This window comes from Nyctibius grandis, chromosome 12 (assembly GCF_013368605.1).
Source record: "Nyctibius grandis isolate bNycGra1 chromosome 12, bNycGra1.pri, whole genome shotgun sequence".
Taxonomy (NCBI): domain Eukaryota; kingdom Metazoa; phylum Chordata; class Aves; order Nyctibiiformes; family Nyctibiidae; genus Nyctibius; species Nyctibius grandis.
The window spans coordinates 22156473-22172468 of NC_090669.1; the positions used below are offsets into that span (position 1 = coordinate 22156473).

The following is a 15996-nucleotide window of genomic DNA, read 5'->3' on the forward strand; positions in this document are numbered from 1 at the left end:
GGAGTGACACATCGCTGCAACACACGGCCGGGGTGGCTGTAGGGCTGCCTCCACAGGATGCTTACATTAATCATTAGCTAATTAATTGGCTACTCAATTATCTTCTTAGCAATTTCCTCTCTCGTTTGGGAACAGGCTGTCTTGGGAGCGGAGGCGGCTTTGGGCACCGGGAGAACAGGCAGGAGAAGGAGAGAGAGCATCTTCCTGTGGCATTCGAAATTGGCTGTGGCACAGAGCCCCGGCTGGCAGCCAGGCATGGGGAGGGGATGGGCACGGGGAAGGGATGGGCACCAGGAGATTGGCACAGACCCCCCCCTTCACCTCCGAGCCCCCCCACACACCACGACAGCCGTTCAGGGGTTGTTTATTTAAAACAGAAGGTGATCAAGGGGGTGGGAGAAGGAGAAGGCAAACGAGACAGGCTTAAAAACAACCCACGAAACACAGAAACATCATGCTGACAGAAGGGGCATGGCCAGGGGCTCCCCGGGCACGTCCTGGCCCCACAAGTGGCATCCGTGCAGGGTCCAGCCCCATGGGGCACAGGCACAAGTCTCCGGGGGGTTCCTGCTTTCTGCCCAGCCCAGGGGGAGGTGGCACGAGAGGGCAAGTGACCCCGCAGCCCAGAGCCACCCCCTCCGCGGTCACCCCACCGGGGAAGAAGGCTCTGTCGGTGACCAGCCCCACGCTGCCAAGGCCACCGAACTCAGAAGAAATAATAATAATAATCAAAACAGGGAGAAGTGTTTGTGTGCCGAGCGCTGTGTCACTGACCCCCTGCACCCGGGGGTCAGCCAGCACCGGTGCAGGAGGGAGCTGCCCCCTCTGCCCCCTCCTGTCAGCCTTAAAACCCCCTTTACAGGCGATGAATCGGAGCTGCCCCGCTGCAGGGGGACCAGCCGCCCGCCCTGGCTGCACAGCTCAGCTCGGCACGGCACGGCTCGGCACGCACACAGCCTGCAGGGAGAAGGTCAGAGCCCCTCCTCGCCAGAGCCAAAGGAAATTACATTTCCTTCCCGGCGAGCTTCCCGTCCGTCCCGCTCCTCGCTGGTGCCCGGGAGTCGCCGAGGAGAAGGGGCCCAGCAAACCTTGGCCCAGGGGATGGCCCTGAGTGACAAGCAGCCACGGTTCCCCCGGAGGAGGGGGGACGCTGCCATGCCCTGGAAGCAGCCCCCGCTCACCCAGCCGTGCCCTGCGGGCAGCAGAGAGGACGTGGCAGCAGATACCCAGGGGACGAGCCACGCTCACAGGATGGTTTAGCATTTACCGTCACACCCATCCAGCCAGGGGACATTTGGGGACAAGGCTGAGGCCACCGCAGCTGCAAGCCCGGGGAGGGGGGAGGCTGCTGCGCTCTGCTCCCCGCTGCTGGAGCTGGGGCAGGGAGGAGCGGTTCCACGTGGGAGGTGGGGGCCTGGGTAACCATTTCCAGAGCACAGGGGACAGGGACGGCGCGGAGGCACAGGCACGCGGGGGCTGGCGCGGGGCGGGACGCGCTTCAAAGGTCACTTTGTGGTGCAGAGCTCCGGGGGGGTTGGCCTGGCAGGACAAGGAGCTGAGGATCGGCAAGGGAAGGGATGCCACGGCGTGACCCCCCCTTCCTGCAAGGCACCGGCCTTCCCAGAAACACCCCCAGCCCTTCCCGCGCCGCTGCGAGGGGAAGGCGGCCCCGCGGGGATCCCCCCGCTCCTCGCTGCGGGCCCGAGGAAAACACGGCCCGTGGCGGGGAGCCCCCGTCTGAAACAGCCACCCGTGTGCTCTGCACGGAGGAGAGGAGGTGGCAGCACCCCCCAAACACCCCACCCGCCTCCAGGACTCCTTCAGCGTTAAATCAGGAGGGGGATGTCGCGTCGTGGGACGCAGAAACCCCTCCAATGAAAACCACCCCAAAATCAGGACCAGCAAAGCGTTCCTCAAGCCCAGCCAGAGGCTGTCTCTGCTCAGAGCCCCCCCCCGCCACCATCCCTGCCTGCTCTGGGCAAAGGCGTCCCCGTCACACCCCAAAAGAAGAGTCTAAACACAGGCCTGGCTGGGGACGTGCTGCCAGAGGGGGGGACGGCCGCCCCCCGTCCCACCAGCGCGGGGCAGCGGTCCACAGGAGAGCTTAATTCCTCAAGGCAGCCAACCTGGAAGGGAGAGCAGGAGAGGGAACCGATGTGGGAGCAGCAGCCGTGCCTCAGGGGGACCCTCCAGCCAGCTCTGCCCAGAAACCTCCCTCCTGCCCCGAGGTGCAGGAAGCCCTGCCCCAGGGCACGCAGCCTGGGGTAGCAGGGAGTGTCTGCCACCAACACAGGCGAGGTGCTGCAGGCAAGGGCCTCCTGGCTTCCCTCCTGGGCGCCTCGCCTCTCGCAGGGCCGTCCCCAGCTCCCAGGGCAGCCTGGGGACTGTCCCCAGATGGACCCCAGCAGGGCTGGATGGGGAAGGATGAAGGAGAGGAAGCTCATCGGCTTCTCCTGGGGTGGTTCCAGGGAGACAGCCTGTTCCCGGCGCTGGGTGAAGCGTTCCCAGCGCGGCAGCAGCTGCGTGAGGGCGAGCGCAGAGCGGGGCCAGGCTGTTCTGCACCTCGGCGGCGAGAGCTGGCTGCCAGAAACCACCCCCGTCCCCAGGCCCAAGGTGGTCCCACAGCCCCCAAGGGCCACCGCGCCCGCCTGCGCAGGGTGCCGCGGGGATGGCCGGGCTCTGGCTTGGCTGAGCACGAGAGGAGGCTCAGCCTGGGGCTAACTCCTTCCCTTCGTGGTGGTGGGGGATCCCTGGGGGGGATTCAAACCGCCTCAACGCAAGGCAAGAGAACAAACCTCCGCGAGAGCTGGTCCTCCTGGCTGCGGACCGAGCTCTCCCCCACCGCCGAAGCCCCCTCGGGGAGCTGGCTGAGCTGGTCCATGATCTCCAGGCCGTTCTCCTCGGCGATCTGGACGATGAGGCTGTCCACCTGCTCCTGCGGCGTGGTCAGCGTGGTGGCGGAGCTCATGGAGTCCTCCATGACCTGCGACAGGGACAGCCCCTCACCCTCTGCCCCACAGGCACAGCCCATCGCTCCAGCCTGGCTTCTTCCCCCAAGGGACCAGCTGCAGATCCCACATCACCACCGGCCCCCTCAGCCAGCACAGCCTCAAGCCCCACGGCAGGGCTACAGGGGCAGGGCACAAGGTCCAGTTGTGCCACAGTGCCCCCCTGCATAGTCCCTCACTGCGACACAGGGCCGGCTGCCCTCCCTCTTCTCCCTGGCTGCTGCATTCACCTCTTTGCACAGCAAACTCCCTCCCCACCAGGCAGCAGAGACGTGTTTTCCCCAACGTCCCTCATCTCCCTCTGAGGCAGAGAACAGAACTGTGTGAGCAGCTCGGGGGGTTTCCCACACCGGAGTCCCCGAGGAGAATGGAGCGCTGCTGCAGAAGCCTGAGGTACAGCTGGGCCCCAGACCTTGCACAAGACCAAACCCAGCAGCTCCCAGCCCTCCCGCACCCCTCAGAGCCCACCAGCACTTACCGACGTATGAACATCCAAATTCTGAACCTGCTGCTCGAATTTATCCATCACCGCAGAGACCTTCTGCAGGTCCATGGAGCTCAGGGCCTTGTCCAAGGCCTTGGTCACCTGGGCCATGTTTTTCGTCACCTGCAAGAGGAGATTGCTTCACAGATGCTCCCCAAAAGCACGGTACAGCACTGCTGAGAGGGAAACCCAGCAGGACACGTCCCAGCCCACCGCCCTCATACACGCCCCGGGGCTGCAGGTATGAGCCTCTCCCCCTGCGCAGCCACGGGGTAAGGGTTTAACCCGAGCCCCCCACGAAGCAGCCCCGCTGTAAGGTCATCCCAGACGGGCTCTTCGCAGGCTGCAGCAGAGCGAGGGGGTCTGAGCTAACAACAACGCTCGGCGGGATCGTTTTGGGGACGGGGAAGTCCAAGGTGGTTGGAGGCAGCGAGAAGGGAAGAGCCAACGTTCGCTCTCTGCAGGGCACAGACCCCTCAGGAAGCCGCAGGCCCCCGCAGAGGCTCTTACCCCCTTCATGGTCACTGCTGTCTGGACCTTGGAGGCCACCGCGTCCACCCGGGACGACATGCGGAGCCAGTTGAGGCCCTCGTTCTTCTTGCGGATGGCATTCTCCGCGTAGACGCGGGCGCACTCCACGTTCTTCTGCTGCAGGGCCTGGCAGGGCGAAGGGCAGAGAATTCACCGCAGGTTTATCAACAACCTCGCTTCTGCCTGGCAGGTTTCCAGCAGGGAACAGCCCTCCCGTGACCCTCCAAGTGCTGAGCACGCCCTCGAACGGGAATTAAACCCCTCTCGGTGTCGCAGGGATGTGCCCCATCCACCCTGCAGGTTCAAGAGCTGAGGTTGGGGCTCAAAAGACTCACAGAGCGAGGCCTGGGGAGGGAACCTGCCCCTTTACCCACTCCCTTGGTGGCACAGGGCAGGATCTCCAGCCGCCTGGCACAGCGCCGAGGGCTGGCAGCGCCGGCCCGGCAGCTCCACGCGCAGAGCGAGCTCCCACCCACCTTTTTGACTTTGGCTTGCTCGGCCTTGGAGTCTTTCTCAGCTTTTTTGGCGAGCTTCTCCAGCTGCTTCGCTGTGAACTGCGCGGAAAGCAACCGGTTAGCGGCGGGATCCAGCGGCGCAGACCCAGGGACCCAGCCCCAACCGTCCCACCCCGCACCCAGCGACACCGGCCACGGCTGCCCCGACCCTCTGGCTGCGGGGGGGAGGGAAACCGGGGAGACAGACCCCACCCCCCGAGGACCAGAGGCTCTCAGAGCACCCGGTAAACCGGGAAGCCCATTTTCTCCTTGACGAGGCGGTGAGTCAGCGGGCGGACGATGCCCAGGCCGCTCCCGGAGAGGGGAACGGCATCACCGGCGCGCCGGGACCGGCGATACGTGATGGAGAGGAAGCGGAGGGTCCACCGCCGCCCTCACCTTCAGCTGGAAGAGCGTGTCTGGAAGAGAAGGAGAGCACGGCCTCAGGGACGGTACACCGGGGACAACGCCGGGGCCAGGAGGAGGCCGGGGACCGGGGCCAGGGCCTCCAGCCCCGGCCCCAACGTGCCCCCGCGCTCGGTGTACCCCCGGCCCTGCCCATCAGGACAAGCTCCAGCCCCCCACAAAGCCCAGCGCGACGGAGCCCCCGTTACCGCCCGCCCGGCCCTTACCGTCCATCCTGCCCCGCCGCCGCTTCCGGGTTCCACCGCCGCCGCTTCCGGGGTGCGCGCGCCGGCCCCCCGCGAGAGCGCCGCCTGGCGGGGGGGAGGTCACGTGGGGCTGGGTGGGTGCCGGGGTGGGCGGGGCCACAAGGGGGCGGGGCCACATTGTGCCTAGCAACCGTTGCCAAGGGCCAGCGCGGGGGGGCGGAGTCTGTGGCAGGCGGCACGGCGCATGCGTGGGAGCTGTAACGGCTGCACTGCGCATGCGTAGGAGGCGGGCGGGGTGTTGCGTGACGTCACGGCGCATGCGCGGTGCCGCCATGGCGGAGGGGGGCTCGGCCGAGGCTGAGCTGGAGCCGCTGCGGCTGCGGCGGCTGCGGGGAGAGGGGTTCTTCGAGGTGCCGGCGGCCGACAGGGTGAGGGGCCGGGGCCGCGTGGGCGAGCGGAGAGGGGTCCCTGCGCTCCCGGAGGTGTCTGGGGGCAAAGAGGGTCCCGGAGCGCCTCAGGCTCACGGTTTGTGGGTAGGCCCAGGGCCTGCTGAGGGGGCGGCTGCCGTGGGCCGGGGGCCGCGCAGGCTCCCCCCTTGCCGGAGAGGGAGCTGGGAAGGAGCTGGGCGGTGTGCGGTGCCTGCAGACCCGTCCCGCCGGCTGGGAGCAGCAGTGTGGGGGACAGGGGGGCTCCCAGTGGCGGCGGGGGCGGTGACAGGGCCGGGGGCAGGCCGTGCCCGCCGTGTTTCCAAAACACTGGTTGGCCCCGTCAGCACCGGAGCGGCACCGCGGTCTGCCCGGGAAGGGGCAGGGGCGAGGCTGCAGGCGTTAGTGTGTCACCGAGGCCGTGTGTCCCCGGGGAGGGTGGTGAGAAGCCTCCAAGGGCTGCCCCAGCGCTCGCCGGTGACTCTTTGGTTCCAGCTGGGAGGATGCCGGAGCGTGAAGGAGTTCGAGAAGCTGAATCGGATTGGAGAGGGCACCTACGGCATCGTGTGTAAGTGCGGCGCTGGCGGCTCCCTGCGGGCCTGGGGCAGAGCGAGCGCCTGGGTGGGCTGCAGCCCCTCTGCCCACAGCCCGGCAGTGGGAGCGTGTTGGGCTGGGGGTGCCGTCGGGGGCACCGAGGCTGAGGGGGTCCTGTGGGCACGGGATAAAACCAGCGTTTGCTGGTGCTGAGCACGTGGCCTGTGCTGCTCTTTCCAGACCGTGCCCGGGACACCCTGACAGATGAGATCGTGGCGTTGAAGAAGGTGCGGATGGACAATGAGAAAGACGGTAATGGAGGAGCGGGGGAGCTGCGGTGGGGGCAGCTCCAGCCCCTGCTCGAGGCAGTGGTGGAGGCTGTCGCTCCCCGCAGGAATGCCCATCAGCAGCCTGCGGGAGATCACCCTGCTCCTGCAGCTCCGGCACCCCAACATCGTGGAGCTGAAGGAGGTGGTTGTAGGGAACCATCTGGAGAGGTGGGGGCCCCCTCTTTGTCCTCCCCTCCCTGCCTTTCAGACCCTTCTCGCTCCCCTGAGCCGCCCCTCGCAGCACAGGCCTGCGCTGGGCACCGGAGGGGTGTCCTGGGGGAGGCTCCTGACTGTGTCTTGCCCATGACAGCATTTTCCTGGTGATGGGCTACTGCGAGCAGGACCTGGCCAGCCTCCTCGAGAACATGCAGACACCTTTTTCAGAGGCTCAGGTAAGGGTTGGGCCAGGCTTTAGGTACATTACTCCTGGGGGGGATGCTGCCACTCCAGCCAGAACCCCCTGGCCACCAGCGCGGCCTCCCCAGACTCTGTGATCCCTGGGCCTTGTGCTGGGCTTCGGCAGGGCTGGGGAGCAGCAGGGAGCTGGCACTGCTGGGCAGTGTGGGCTGAGCTGGCTCTCACAGAACGCTCCAGGGACGGTCCAGGGTGGGTTTGGGGCTGGAGCAAAGCGGCAGGGAAACAGAGCTGGGCGAAAACGTGCCCCAGGCAGCCTGTGAGCTGCTTCTGGGAGGACACGGGGACTGACGCGCTGCAGAGCAGTGACAGATGTGGCAGACCACAGGGCACCTGAGTGGGTTTAATCTCCAGGGCTTTGCCTGGCTGGTGCTGCTCTGGCAGAGGTTGGTGCTCTGTCCTGTGTCCCCAGGTGAAGTGCATCATCCTGCAAGTCCTCCGGGGCCTGCAGTACCTTCATGAGAACTACATCATCCACAGGTGGGCGCAGCAGGCCGGGCAAGGGGACGTGGGGGGCAGGGGCTGACGGGAGGGAGCCCGCTGTGGGCAAATCGTGGCCTCGTGTGGCAGTGCTGGCGGGGCAGGGAGGCTGCTGGGTGATGAGATCTACGGGAGGAGCCGTGCCCGAAGGCTGGTGCTGACCAGCCACTCTTCCCCCGCAGGGATCTGAAGGTGTCCAACCTGCTCATGACTGACAAAGGCTGCGTGAAGATCGGTGAGCCCCCAGCAGCCCCCAGATGTGCCCGCAGCTCCGCTCCGTGGCACGGCTGAGCGTGGAGCTTGCCTCTCCCCTGACCTCCAGTCTCTGTTGCAGCTGATTTTGGGCTGGCACGCACCTACGGGATGCCGCCGAAGCCGATGACCCCCAAAGTCGTCACGCTCTGGTGAGCAGCGGGTGCTGGGGGCTGCGCTGGCTCGGGGTGCCGCGGGTGAGCCCTCACACCCTTCGTGCCAGCTCTGCCACAGTCCCCTTGAGCCGCTGCTGTGCCCTGCGCAGGTACCGAGCGCCTGAGCTGCTGCTGGGGATGACGACCCAGACCACCAGCATCGACATGTGGTAAGGGGAGGGCAGGCGAGGGCCTGGGGGGGGCTGGCGACCCGCGGAGGGGCTTCACCCGCCTCCGCAGGGCTGTGGGCTGCATCCTCGCCGAGCTGCTGGCCCACAAGCCGCTGCTGCCGGGCACCTCCGAGATCCACCAGATCGACCTCATCGTGCAGCTGCTGGGGACGCCCAACGAGAACATCTGGCCAGTGAGAGCCGCCCCCCCCCTCTTTGCTGCCTGCCCTGCCCGCGCCTGACGCTCCGTCCCCCACAGGGTTTCTCCCGGCTGCCCCTGGCCTGTCAGTACACCCTGCGGAAGCAGCCCTACAACAACCTCAAGCACAAGTTCCCCTGGCTCTCGGAGGCCGGGCTGCGCCTGCTCCACTTCCTCTTCATGTACGATCCCAAGAAGCGGTAAGTGTGGGCAGGACTTGGGGCAGGCAGGGCGGGAGGAAATGTCACGTCTGGGCTGTCCCCAGAGCTCGGGGGTTCTCTGCCACGTCCCCTCATCCCTGCAGGGCGACGGCAAAAGACTGCCTGGACAGCTCCTACTTCAAGGAGAAGCCCCTGCGTGAGTAAATCCCCCTCAGGGGCAGGGCTGGGGCGCTCGGGGCCCCGCTGAGCCCCCCCTCTGTGCCCCGCAGCCTGCGAGCCGGAGCTCATGCCCACCTTCCCCCACCACCGCAACAAGCGGGCGGCCACCGCCAGCGCTGGCACGGAGAGCCAGGCCAAGCGCACCAAGCCCTGAGCCCTGGCACACGCCAGCCAGGGTGGCTTTCCTCGGCAGAGCAGCGCCAGCACCGTGGGCTCCATCCCCTCCCGGGACGGCTCCATCCCCTCCCGGGACGGCTCCCAGATGCTTCCCCCCGCTGCACTGGCACGGGGACAGCCTGGCTGCGGCGGGGGATGCCCCGGAGCCAGGCAGGCCCCAGCGTGGGGCTGGGTGAACGCCACACTGGGGGCAGGAGAGAGGGGGCTGGCACCCCCGGGGCTCGGCAGGGAGAGGCCAGGGTGCTGGCGGGGCCAGCCCTGTCCCGGGGGGCCCTTGGCCAGCGCTGGCTGTGGGGGGGTAGCCCTGGCTTTGCTGTCAATAAAAGCACCTGCCAGCAGCAGTGGTGGGGAGTGAATCGCCTCGTCCCTTGGCTCCAGAGCTGTGGCCCTGCTCTGCCTCCGTCATGCCACATGTCCAGTCCTAAGGCCAAGGACACCCCCCCACCCAGCTCTGCCTCCCAAAACTGGCCTCAGGCAGAGCCCAGAGCCGCTCCCGTAGGGCGACCTGGCATCAGACAGCACCGTGGGCCGTGTCCCTTCCCCAGGAGCGGGCACACAGACACTGCCCCCACCCCGACCCCCGGGAGGGCAGAAGGAGACACCACGCTGCGAGGCAACCGCGCTTTACTGAGCTGCACCGAGCCGGGTACAGGGGGAGGGCCGGGGCTGGAGCAGGGGCCCGTCCTCAGGCCAAGCAGAGCGCGGCGCAGGCCCCGCTCCCTCCCAGTCCCTGGGGCTGAGCGGTGGCTGTCCCCATCCCCTCCCACCCACGGGGGGCCGGGCACAGCCAGCGGCAGCACCCCAAGGGTGCTAGGAGCGGGGCGCGGAGCCGTCGGCCAGCAGCATGTCCACCTGGGTCCGCTGCAGCCAGAGCCGCCGCTGCCTCTCGCCGCGCAGCTCCTGGCCGCGGTGGCGGCGGCGGCAGGCCTGGCCGGCGGCGCAGGTACCGGCGTGCAGCTGCTGGCAGGTGGTGCAGCAGTAGGAGGGCAGCGCGCCCCGGCGCAGGCAGGAGTGCAGCTGGTAGCAGGGCAGCTCGGGGGCTTCCTGGGGGGTGGCGGGGGGCGAATCCTGCGGCTCCCCCGGCACCGGGGGGGTTCTGCTGCCCGTGCCGAGGGCGGAGAGCGGGCTGCCGGCCCCGAGCTGCTCCAGGAAGAGGCGAGAGCAGCAAGAGGTGTCCGGGTCAGGGTTGCCCGCGGAGGCCACCGGCTCCTGGCCCAGCTCGCCCTCTCCACAGCGGTCCCAGCCCCTCCCGGGCAGCTCCTGAGCACCCCGCGGGCTGCCAGGGTCCCTCCACGGCGCTGGGGGGGCTGCGTCCTCGGGGTTGGCCGGCGTCTCCCCGTAGAGATCCACGCTGTCGCCGCAGTCGGTGGCCGCCCCGCGCTGCGTCCCCAGCCGCCGCAGCAGCTCCACGCAGGCCTCCGCGTCCCCGGCCCGCCGGCGTGCCTCCAGCAGGTCCTCGGCGCGCAGCCGGCGCGGCCGCAGCCGCAGCACCACCTCCGCCAGGATCTCGCACTCCAGCCGGCAGGCGAAGAAGCCGCAGGCGGCGGCGACCAGCTCGGGGCCGGGGGGCAACCGGGAGAGGGCCAGGCGGTGCCGGTCGCGCCGTTCGTAGCCCAGGCGGCCGAAGCTCCGCTCCAGGTCGGCTTCGGGGAGCGCCGGGCGCAGCGAGTGCACGTAGGCGCCGGAGAAGGTCTGCAACGAGAGCGGGGGCACGGCTGGAGACACCGGCACCCCCGGCGCGGCCCCCCGCCGCCCCCGGCCCGTCGGGTGCTCACCTGGACGGTGCCGAACTCCTTGCGCCAGGGGAAGAGGTAGAGGTTGGCGGCCGCCAGCTCCAGGAGCCGGAAGGCGCTGGCCAGGCCCCGCAGCACCGGCCCCGGGTCGGGGCAGCCCCCCAGCGCGCGGGCCAGCAGGGCCGGGGCGTCCTCCTGCAGGGCCCCCAGCACCCCCGGCTCCAGCCGCAGCCGCCGCCGCAGCCGCTCCCCGAAGGAGGCGTCGGAGCAGGGCCCGGCGCGGCCCCCGCGGAACTGCTGCTCGAGGCAGCGCCGGTACTGCTCCCGGTACTGCTCCCGGTACGGTTCCTGGTACGGCTCCAGACGCTGCTCCCGGTACGGCTCCCGGTGCTGCTCCCGGTGCTGCTCCTGGTACGGTTCCCGGTACGGCTCCCGGGGCTCCTGGCCGTACTCCTGCCGCAGCACCGACCCCGCGCACATCCTGGGGGTGCAGCACCGTGAGACCCCGCACCCAGAGCCCGACCCCGGAACCCGCCCCCCACCACGCTGCCCCGGGCCCGGTTCCCCCCGCTCCCCCCCCGCCGTGCCTCCCCCGGCCCGGTACCCCCCGATTCCCCTCGGCCTCCCCCGGGCCTGGTTCCCCCCGGTTCCCGACCTGGGCCCGGTTCCCCCCGACTACCCCCCCCGCCGTGCCCCGCCGGTCTGAGTTCTCTCCGGTTCCCCCGCCGTGCCCCGCCCCGGTCCCGGTTCCCCCGGTCCCGGTTCCCCCCGCCAGCCCCCTCCCCGCCGTGCCCCCCGGTCCCCCCCCCGTTCCCGGTCCCCCCCCACCTGCCGGACCCCCCCGGCCCCGAGCCCCTCCCGCGCTCCTTTTCCGCTTCCCGCGCTCCGCCCACCGCGGGCAGTGACGTCACCGGGAGGGGCGGTGCCCACCCGAGGCTCCGCCCCCTCGGCGGAGGGGCTTATCCTGCGCCCACAGCGCCCCCTGGAGGCCGGGGGGAGCAGCGGCGCCCCGGGGCTGGATGGGGGCACCCAGGGTCCCCCCCGGGACCCCCCGGTCACCCCAGCCTCGGCCGGTCCCACCCCCCCGGTCTTCCCCCTCCCGTCGGGGAGCGGCACCTGCCTGTGCCCCGCGTGGGGAGGGGTCCCCGGTGCCGCCTCACTGCAGGGACTCGACGTAGGACAGGGCGCTCTGCAGGGACGTCAGGCAGTACCCCTCCTCCCCGATGAGGTACCTGCGCCGCACACCGCCACGGCACCGTCACGGCGGGGCACCGTCACGGCACCGTCACGGCCAGGACACAGCCACCGTCATGGCCACAGCCGGGACACCGCCACAGCCACCACACCGCCACGGCACGGCCACCATCACGGCCACAACCGCGACACCACCACGGCACCGTCACGGCCACAGCCAGGACACCACCACGGCCAGGACATGGCCACCACCATGGCCACAGCCGGGACACTGCCACGGCCACCACACCGCCACGGCCCCGTCCCAGCCACAGCCGAGACACTGCCATGGCCAGGAGACGCCCCCGTCATGGCCACCACCACGGCCACAGCTGAGGCACTGTCATGGCACCGTCATGGCCACAACCGGGACACCGCCACAGCCAGGACACAGCCACCATCACGGCCACAACCAGGACACCACCATGGCACCGTCATGGCCACCACCACGGCCACAGCCAGGGCACCGCCATGGCACCGCCACGGCCAGGACATCCCCATGGCCACCGTCACAGCTGGGACACCGCCATGGCCATGGCACCTTCAAGGCCGGGACACCGCTGCAACCGGGACACCACCACGGCCACCGTCATGGCCAGGACACTGCCATGGCCATCACACCATCATGGCCAGGACACCACCACGGCCCCCGCACCACAGCCCTGTGCCCACCGGAGCCGCGGCTCCCACCCCGCTCCCCTCCCCACGCCTCCAGCCCCGTCCCGGTGGCCCCGCGCCCCCCGCACCTACCCCTCGTGGATGAACTCCTCCATGGCGGCACACTCGGAGAGCAGCTGGGGCAGCCCCGTCTGCAGCACCACGTAGGACAGGATGGGCAGCAGGTCGTCCGCCCCGCTGCCGCCAACGGGAACCGTCAGCCACGGCCTCGGCTCTGCCCTGCCTGGCCGTGGGGCTGGCAGCCCCCCGTGCCCCCCACGCCCCCCGTACTCACACGGCGGCACACGCAGGGCTCCGGCCGTCCCGGGCACCGCAGTACTCCTCAGCACACTCGCAGATGCCACGCAGGGCTCGCGCTGCGGCACAGAGCGGGCGCTCAGGGCCACCCCACCACCGCTGTGTCCCCCCCCAGACCCCCCCGCCACGCACCGACGCACTCCAGCTTCCTGCGGGGACACGTCTCCAGTGGGATGAGGCGCAGGTCCTCGATGGCGGAGCCGTACGCAGGGCGGCCGGGCGCCGGCGGGAGGAGCCGGGAGGACAGCCCCATGTCGGCGGGGCTGGCGTGGCGGTGCCGCTCCATGCTGCGGGCCAGGGCCGCCTCGCGGGGCCGGTGCACGCTCCTGCGGGCGGAGAGGCGAGGGGCTGCCGGGGCGGGGGGCCGGGGGGCGGCGGCGGGGGGCTCAGCCCAGCCCCGGGGGGCACGGTACCTGTAGAGGGCCAGCAGCGGGGCGCAGAGCGGGGGGAAGAAGGCCTCCTCCAGGCACGCCAGGCTCTGGTCCTTGCCGGCGGCCGTGTTCAGCCCCTCGAAGGCCAGCAGCGTCAGGGCCAGCAGCCTGTCTGGGAAGGGCCGGGTTACGCAGCACGCTCGGCGGGCGCCCACCAGACCCCCCGTGCCCCCCCTGGTGAAAACAACGGGGTGCAGGGGGCCCCTGCCCTCCCAGACAGCCCCCCCACGGCCCCCCGGCCGCCCCTCACCAATGGCGTTGTGGATGTCCCGCACGACGCCCTTCAGCTGCTCCGGCAGCGCCGCCTCCTGCCCGGGGCCATCCGGGGGCTCCCCGGGGGCCCAGCCCTCGGGTGACGCCAGGAACCGCTCCAGGTCCTCAAAGGAGCTCTCCCGGGGGGTCTGGGGGGCCGCCGCCGGCCCCGGCCAGCCGCCCTCCGCCCTCGGGGTGCCGTCGGCAAGCGGCGTGCCGGACAGGCTGTGCCGCAGCCCGGCCGGGCCGTGCTCGGGCACCGAGAACATGCAGTGGAGGCTGCGGGAGGCTCGGAGGCGGCGGCCCCCCGGCTCGGCTGGCAGCGAGCCCCCCACGTCCAGCGAGGGGACGGAGAGGGCGGCGTCGGCGGTGCCGCGGCTGACGACCGGGTAGAGGCGGGCGTAGACCGCACACTGCAGCCGGCGCAGGAGCTGGGCAATGGGGTGCTCGGGGAAGCTGGAAGCAGAGGGAGGGGGTGGGCAGGGGGGCGAGGGGCGGGTGGGGGGCACCTCGCTCCAAGCAGGGCCCTGGTGCTACCTGAGGAGGCAGGAGAAGAGCCCCGACACCAGGGAGAGGTCTGCTGGGCTCCGCTTCAGCCGGGCCTTCCACTGCCTCGGCCACTCCTGGGGAGCATCGGTGGGGATGGCACGGCACCCTGCCCCACGGCATAGCACCCTGCCCCATGGCACGGCACCCTGCCCCATGGCACGGTGTCCTGCCCCCACGGTGCCCGGGGACAGCACAGCACCCTGTCCCGGCAGCACCCAGGGGTGTCAAGGCCTCTTGCCCCATGGCACCCAAGGACGGCACGCATCCTGCACGGTCCTCCACTCACGTGGTCCTGCTCGTACTCGAGGACGGCGGCGTAGAGGGCTCTCTGCTCCTGCTCCTCGGGGGTGAGGGCCACGCTGCCCGAGAACCTCCTGCTGATGCAACGGTCCGGGGTGAGGGCACTGCCAGGGCGGCCCCCGCGCCCCCGCCGTGACACCCCCTCACCTGTTGGCAGCCTCCTGCAGCCGCAGCCGCCGCTCCTCCATCTTCCGCTGCAGCTGGGCCACGGCAGAGTTAAGGCTCAGGAGCCCCCGCACGCTCGCCCACCGCCCCGGCACAGCCCCGGCAGCCTGGGGGCCGGGATCAGCCCTTCGCCCACCTCCATGCCCATCAGCTGGGAGGGGACAGGCCCGGGACCCCACAAGGGGGTGGGTCGGTGCAGGGACAGGGCACAGGCGCCCGGGCAGCGCGTGGGGCTCTGCCGGAGCCCGGCACGGCCGCAGGGCCGGCGCTCAGAGCTCTCTCCCGCCGGGAAGGATACGGTCTCCTCCCGGGCCTTGGCGATCACCAGGTTCTCCATCATCTGCCGCTGCAGGGACAGCGTCTGCGAAGCAGGCGGCGTGTTGGGGACGTCTGCCCAAAGCCCACGGCCACCAGCGTGGCTGGCAGGGAGGAGGCGGCCCCCAGGCACCGCAGGGACCCTCTCCCCTCACAGCAGCCCTCCCTCCCCACCCGGGGGGCTCCCCACTTGCCAGGGAGGTCTTCTGCAGGGCCTGGCTGGGGTTCAGCCGTGCCACCCGCGCCTCGTAGGCCGCCTTCAGCTTCTGGTTCTGCAGAGACGCCTCCTCCAGCGGCGTCAGCTCCCTGTCGGAAAGAAGCCCTCAGCACCCGCCGCAGGGCACGGTGACACGACCCGGGACCCCTTCCCTGCCGTGCCCCCGCCCCGGCACCCCGGCAGAGCTGGGGGGCAGACGCCAGCCCCCCCCGTGTCCGAGCCCACGTACTTCCGCGCGCTCTGTGCCTCGGCGATCTGCAGCTTCTGGAAGATCTCGGGCGGCACGAAGGGAGAGAGCTTCGCCCCCTCGTCCGAGAGGACCCGGCGGTGCCTGGGGAGGGGAGCAGGGCCCCCGCCCCGCTCCTGCGCAGCCGGTTTCGCCTGGGCTTTCCCTGGGGAGGGGGCACGGGTCAGCTGCCCCCCTGCCACCAGCCTGGCCCCCCCCCGGGACCCCCCAACCCCTCGCTCACCCAGCGCCGCCGCGATGGACTTGACCCTCTCCAGGCACTGCTCCGCCAGCTTCAGCATCTTCGGGGTGTCGGGGGTGACCCCCCCGCTGCCGTCTGCGCGGAGGGGCAGGGGGCTGCGGTCACCGGCGGGGTCACCGGCCTCACGCCGGCCCCGGCTCGCTCTGCCGCGGCTCTGCCCTCCCCGAGAGCCGGGGAGCGGGGCCGGGGGCTGCCGGGGGTCCGGCCCTACCTGCCCCCGCCGCCTCCTCCTGCAGGGCCTGGGCGATGCCGGCGATGCTCCGCAGGTACTGCACGTAGGCCTCCTGCCAGAGAGGGGGGCTCAGCCCGGACCCCCGGGCAGCCCCAGCCCCGCCGGGTGCCCAGGGGGGGCCGCAGCCGCCGTGAACCCCCGGCCCCGCGGTGCGGGCCCTTCCCCGGGGGTGTGGGGGCTCCGGCCGGGCGGGGGGCGGCCCGGGGACCCCCAGACCCCGCAGCCTGCCCGGGAATGGACTCCATGGCCCCGGTGGGGACCCAGAGGGGAGGCCGGGCCCGGGGGTGCGGCCCGGGGGTCCCGCTGCGCGCTCACCCGCGGCCGCCCGGCGCTGTCCATCTCCAGGGCGCCGCTCGCCGCCCTCATGGCGGCCTGCAGGGCCTGGCCCGCCCCGGGCCCCCCGGGCCCGTCGCCGCCCGCCGCGGCCATGGCGGCCGCCGCCCGGAACGGCGCGATCGGGCCG

At 70.8% G+C, this 15996-nt stretch overlaps 4 protein-coding genes across 10 annotated transcripts; 1 reads left to right on the forward strand and 3 right to left on the reverse strand.

The window, feature by feature from the left end:
• Window positions 1-347: 347 nt before the first annotated feature.
• Window positions 348-5179, reverse strand: CHMP1A (charged multivesicular body protein 1A). The gene is made up of 7 exons (XM_068411149.1): window positions 5150-5179; window positions 4917-4936; window positions 4500-4577; window positions 4003-4149; window positions 3487-3615; window positions 2796-2983; window positions 348-2126 (listed from the first exon to the last, which is right to left on the reverse strand). Exons 1-7 carry the CDS (start codon window positions 5154-5156, stop codon window positions 2105-2107), a joined length of 591 nt encoding a protein of 196 aa, XP_068267250.1. The 5' UTR covers window positions 5157-5179; the 3' UTR covers window positions 348-2104.
• Window positions 5180-5460: 281 nt separating this feature from the next.
• On the forward strand, window positions 5461-8981 carry CDK10 (cyclin dependent kinase 10). Of its 5 annotated transcripts, none has more exons than XM_068411146.1 (13): window positions 5461-5556; window positions 6049-6121; window positions 6328-6399; window positions 6482-6584; window positions 6727-6808; window positions 7243-7310; window positions 7493-7545; window positions 7645-7714; window positions 7786-7887; window positions 7958-8081; window positions 8147-8286; window positions 8391-8443; window positions 8517-8715. In XM_068411146.1, the coding sequence occupies exons 1-13, from the start codon at window positions 5461-5463 to the stop codon at window positions 8618-8620; spliced, it is 1140 nt and encodes a 379-aa protein (XP_068267247.1). In that variant the 3' UTR covers window positions 8621-8715. The 5 variants fall into 5 exon arrangements, with proteins under 5 accessions (XP_068267247.1, XP_068267248.1, XP_068267245.1 ...); XM_068411147.1 differs by having other exon boundaries at window positions 7828-7887; XM_068411144.1 differs by lacking the exon at window positions 7958-8081 and having other exon boundaries at window positions 8517-8981.
• Window positions 8982-9453: 472 nt separating this feature from the next.
• SPATA2L (spermatogenesis associated 2 like) lies at window positions 9454-10856 on the reverse strand. The gene is made up of 2 exons (XM_068411611.1): window positions 10419-10856; window positions 9454-10335 (listed from the first exon to the last, which is right to left on the reverse strand). The coding sequence occupies exons 1-2, from the start codon at window positions 10854-10856 to the stop codon at window positions 9454-9456; spliced, it is 1320 nt and encodes a 439-aa protein (XP_068267712.1).
• On the reverse strand, window positions 10770-15962 carry VPS9D1 (VPS9 domain containing 1). 3 transcript variants are annotated; one of them, XM_068411151.1, is made up of 16 exons: window positions 15849-15962; window positions 15513-15585; window positions 15284-15376; window positions 15043-15205; window positions 14791-14902; window positions 14580-14642; window positions 14264-14316; window positions 14103-14190; window positions 13805-13890; window positions 13266-13723; window positions 12998-13127; window positions 12717-12910; window positions 12562-12643; window positions 12360-12464; window positions 11497-11608; window positions 10770-10857 (listed from the first exon to the last, which is right to left on the reverse strand). In XM_068411151.1, exons 1-15 carry the CDS (start codon window positions 15960-15962, stop codon window positions 11533-11535), a joined length of 1890 nt encoding a protein of 629 aa, XP_068267252.1. In that variant the 3' UTR covers window positions 10770-10857; window positions 11497-11532. The 3 variants fall into 3 exon arrangements, with proteins under 3 accessions (XP_068267252.1, XP_068267253.1, XP_068267251.1); XM_068411152.1 differs by having other exon boundaries at window positions 14103-14193; window positions 15849-15960; XM_068411150.1 differs by having other exon boundaries at window positions 15043-15376; window positions 15849-15960.
• Window positions 15963-15996: the final 34 nt, after the last annotated feature.

Excerpts from the sequence above, each read along its gene's own strand:
- CDK10 (XM_068411144.1), top strand. The coding sequence starts at position 5,461 with ATGGCGGAGGGGGGCTCGGCCGAGGCTGAGCTGGAGCCGCTGCGGCTG. Across the intron at positions 6,809-7,242 it reads CACCTTTTTCAGAGGCTCAG|GTGAAGTGCATCATCCTGCA; the intron begins GTAAGGGTTGGG and ends CTGTGTCCCCAG. Across the intron at positions 7,546-7,644 it reads CAAAGGCTGCGTGAAGATCG|CTGATTTTGGGCTGGCACGC; the intron begins GTGAGCCCCCAG and ends TCTCTGTTGCAG.
- CHMP1A (XM_068411149.1), bottom strand. Across the intron at positions 3,616-4,002 it reads CAGCAGTGACCATGAAGGGG|GTGACGAAAAACATGGCCCA; the intron begins GTAAGAGCCTCT and ends CTCCTCTTGCAG. Across the intron at positions 2,984-3,486 it reads ATTTGGATGTTCATACGTCG|GTCATGGAGGACTCCATGAG; the intron begins GTAAGTGCTGGT and ends TCCCTGTCGCAG.
- VPS9D1 (XM_068411150.1), bottom strand. The coding sequence starts at position 15,899 with ATGAGGGCGGCGAGCGGCGCCCTGGAGATGGACAGCGCCGGGCGGCCG. Across the intron at positions 14,191-14,263 it reads CTGCAGGAGGCTGCCAACAG|GAGGTTCTCGGGCAGCGTGG; the intron begins GTGAGGGGGTGT and ends TTGCATCAGCAG. Across the intron at positions 13,724-13,804 it reads CTCTTCTCCTGCCTCCTCAG|CTTCCCCGAGCACCCCATTG; the intron begins GTAGCACCAGGG and ends CTCTGCTTCCAG.
- SPATA2L (XM_068411611.1), bottom strand. The coding sequence starts at position 10,856 with ATGTGCGCGGGGTCGGTGCTGCGGCAGGAGTACGGCCAGGAGCCCCGG. Across the intron at positions 10,336-10,418 it reads AGGAGTTCGGCACCGTCCAG|ACCTTCTCCGGCGCCTACGT; the intron begins GTGAGCACCCGA and ends CTCTCGTTGCAG.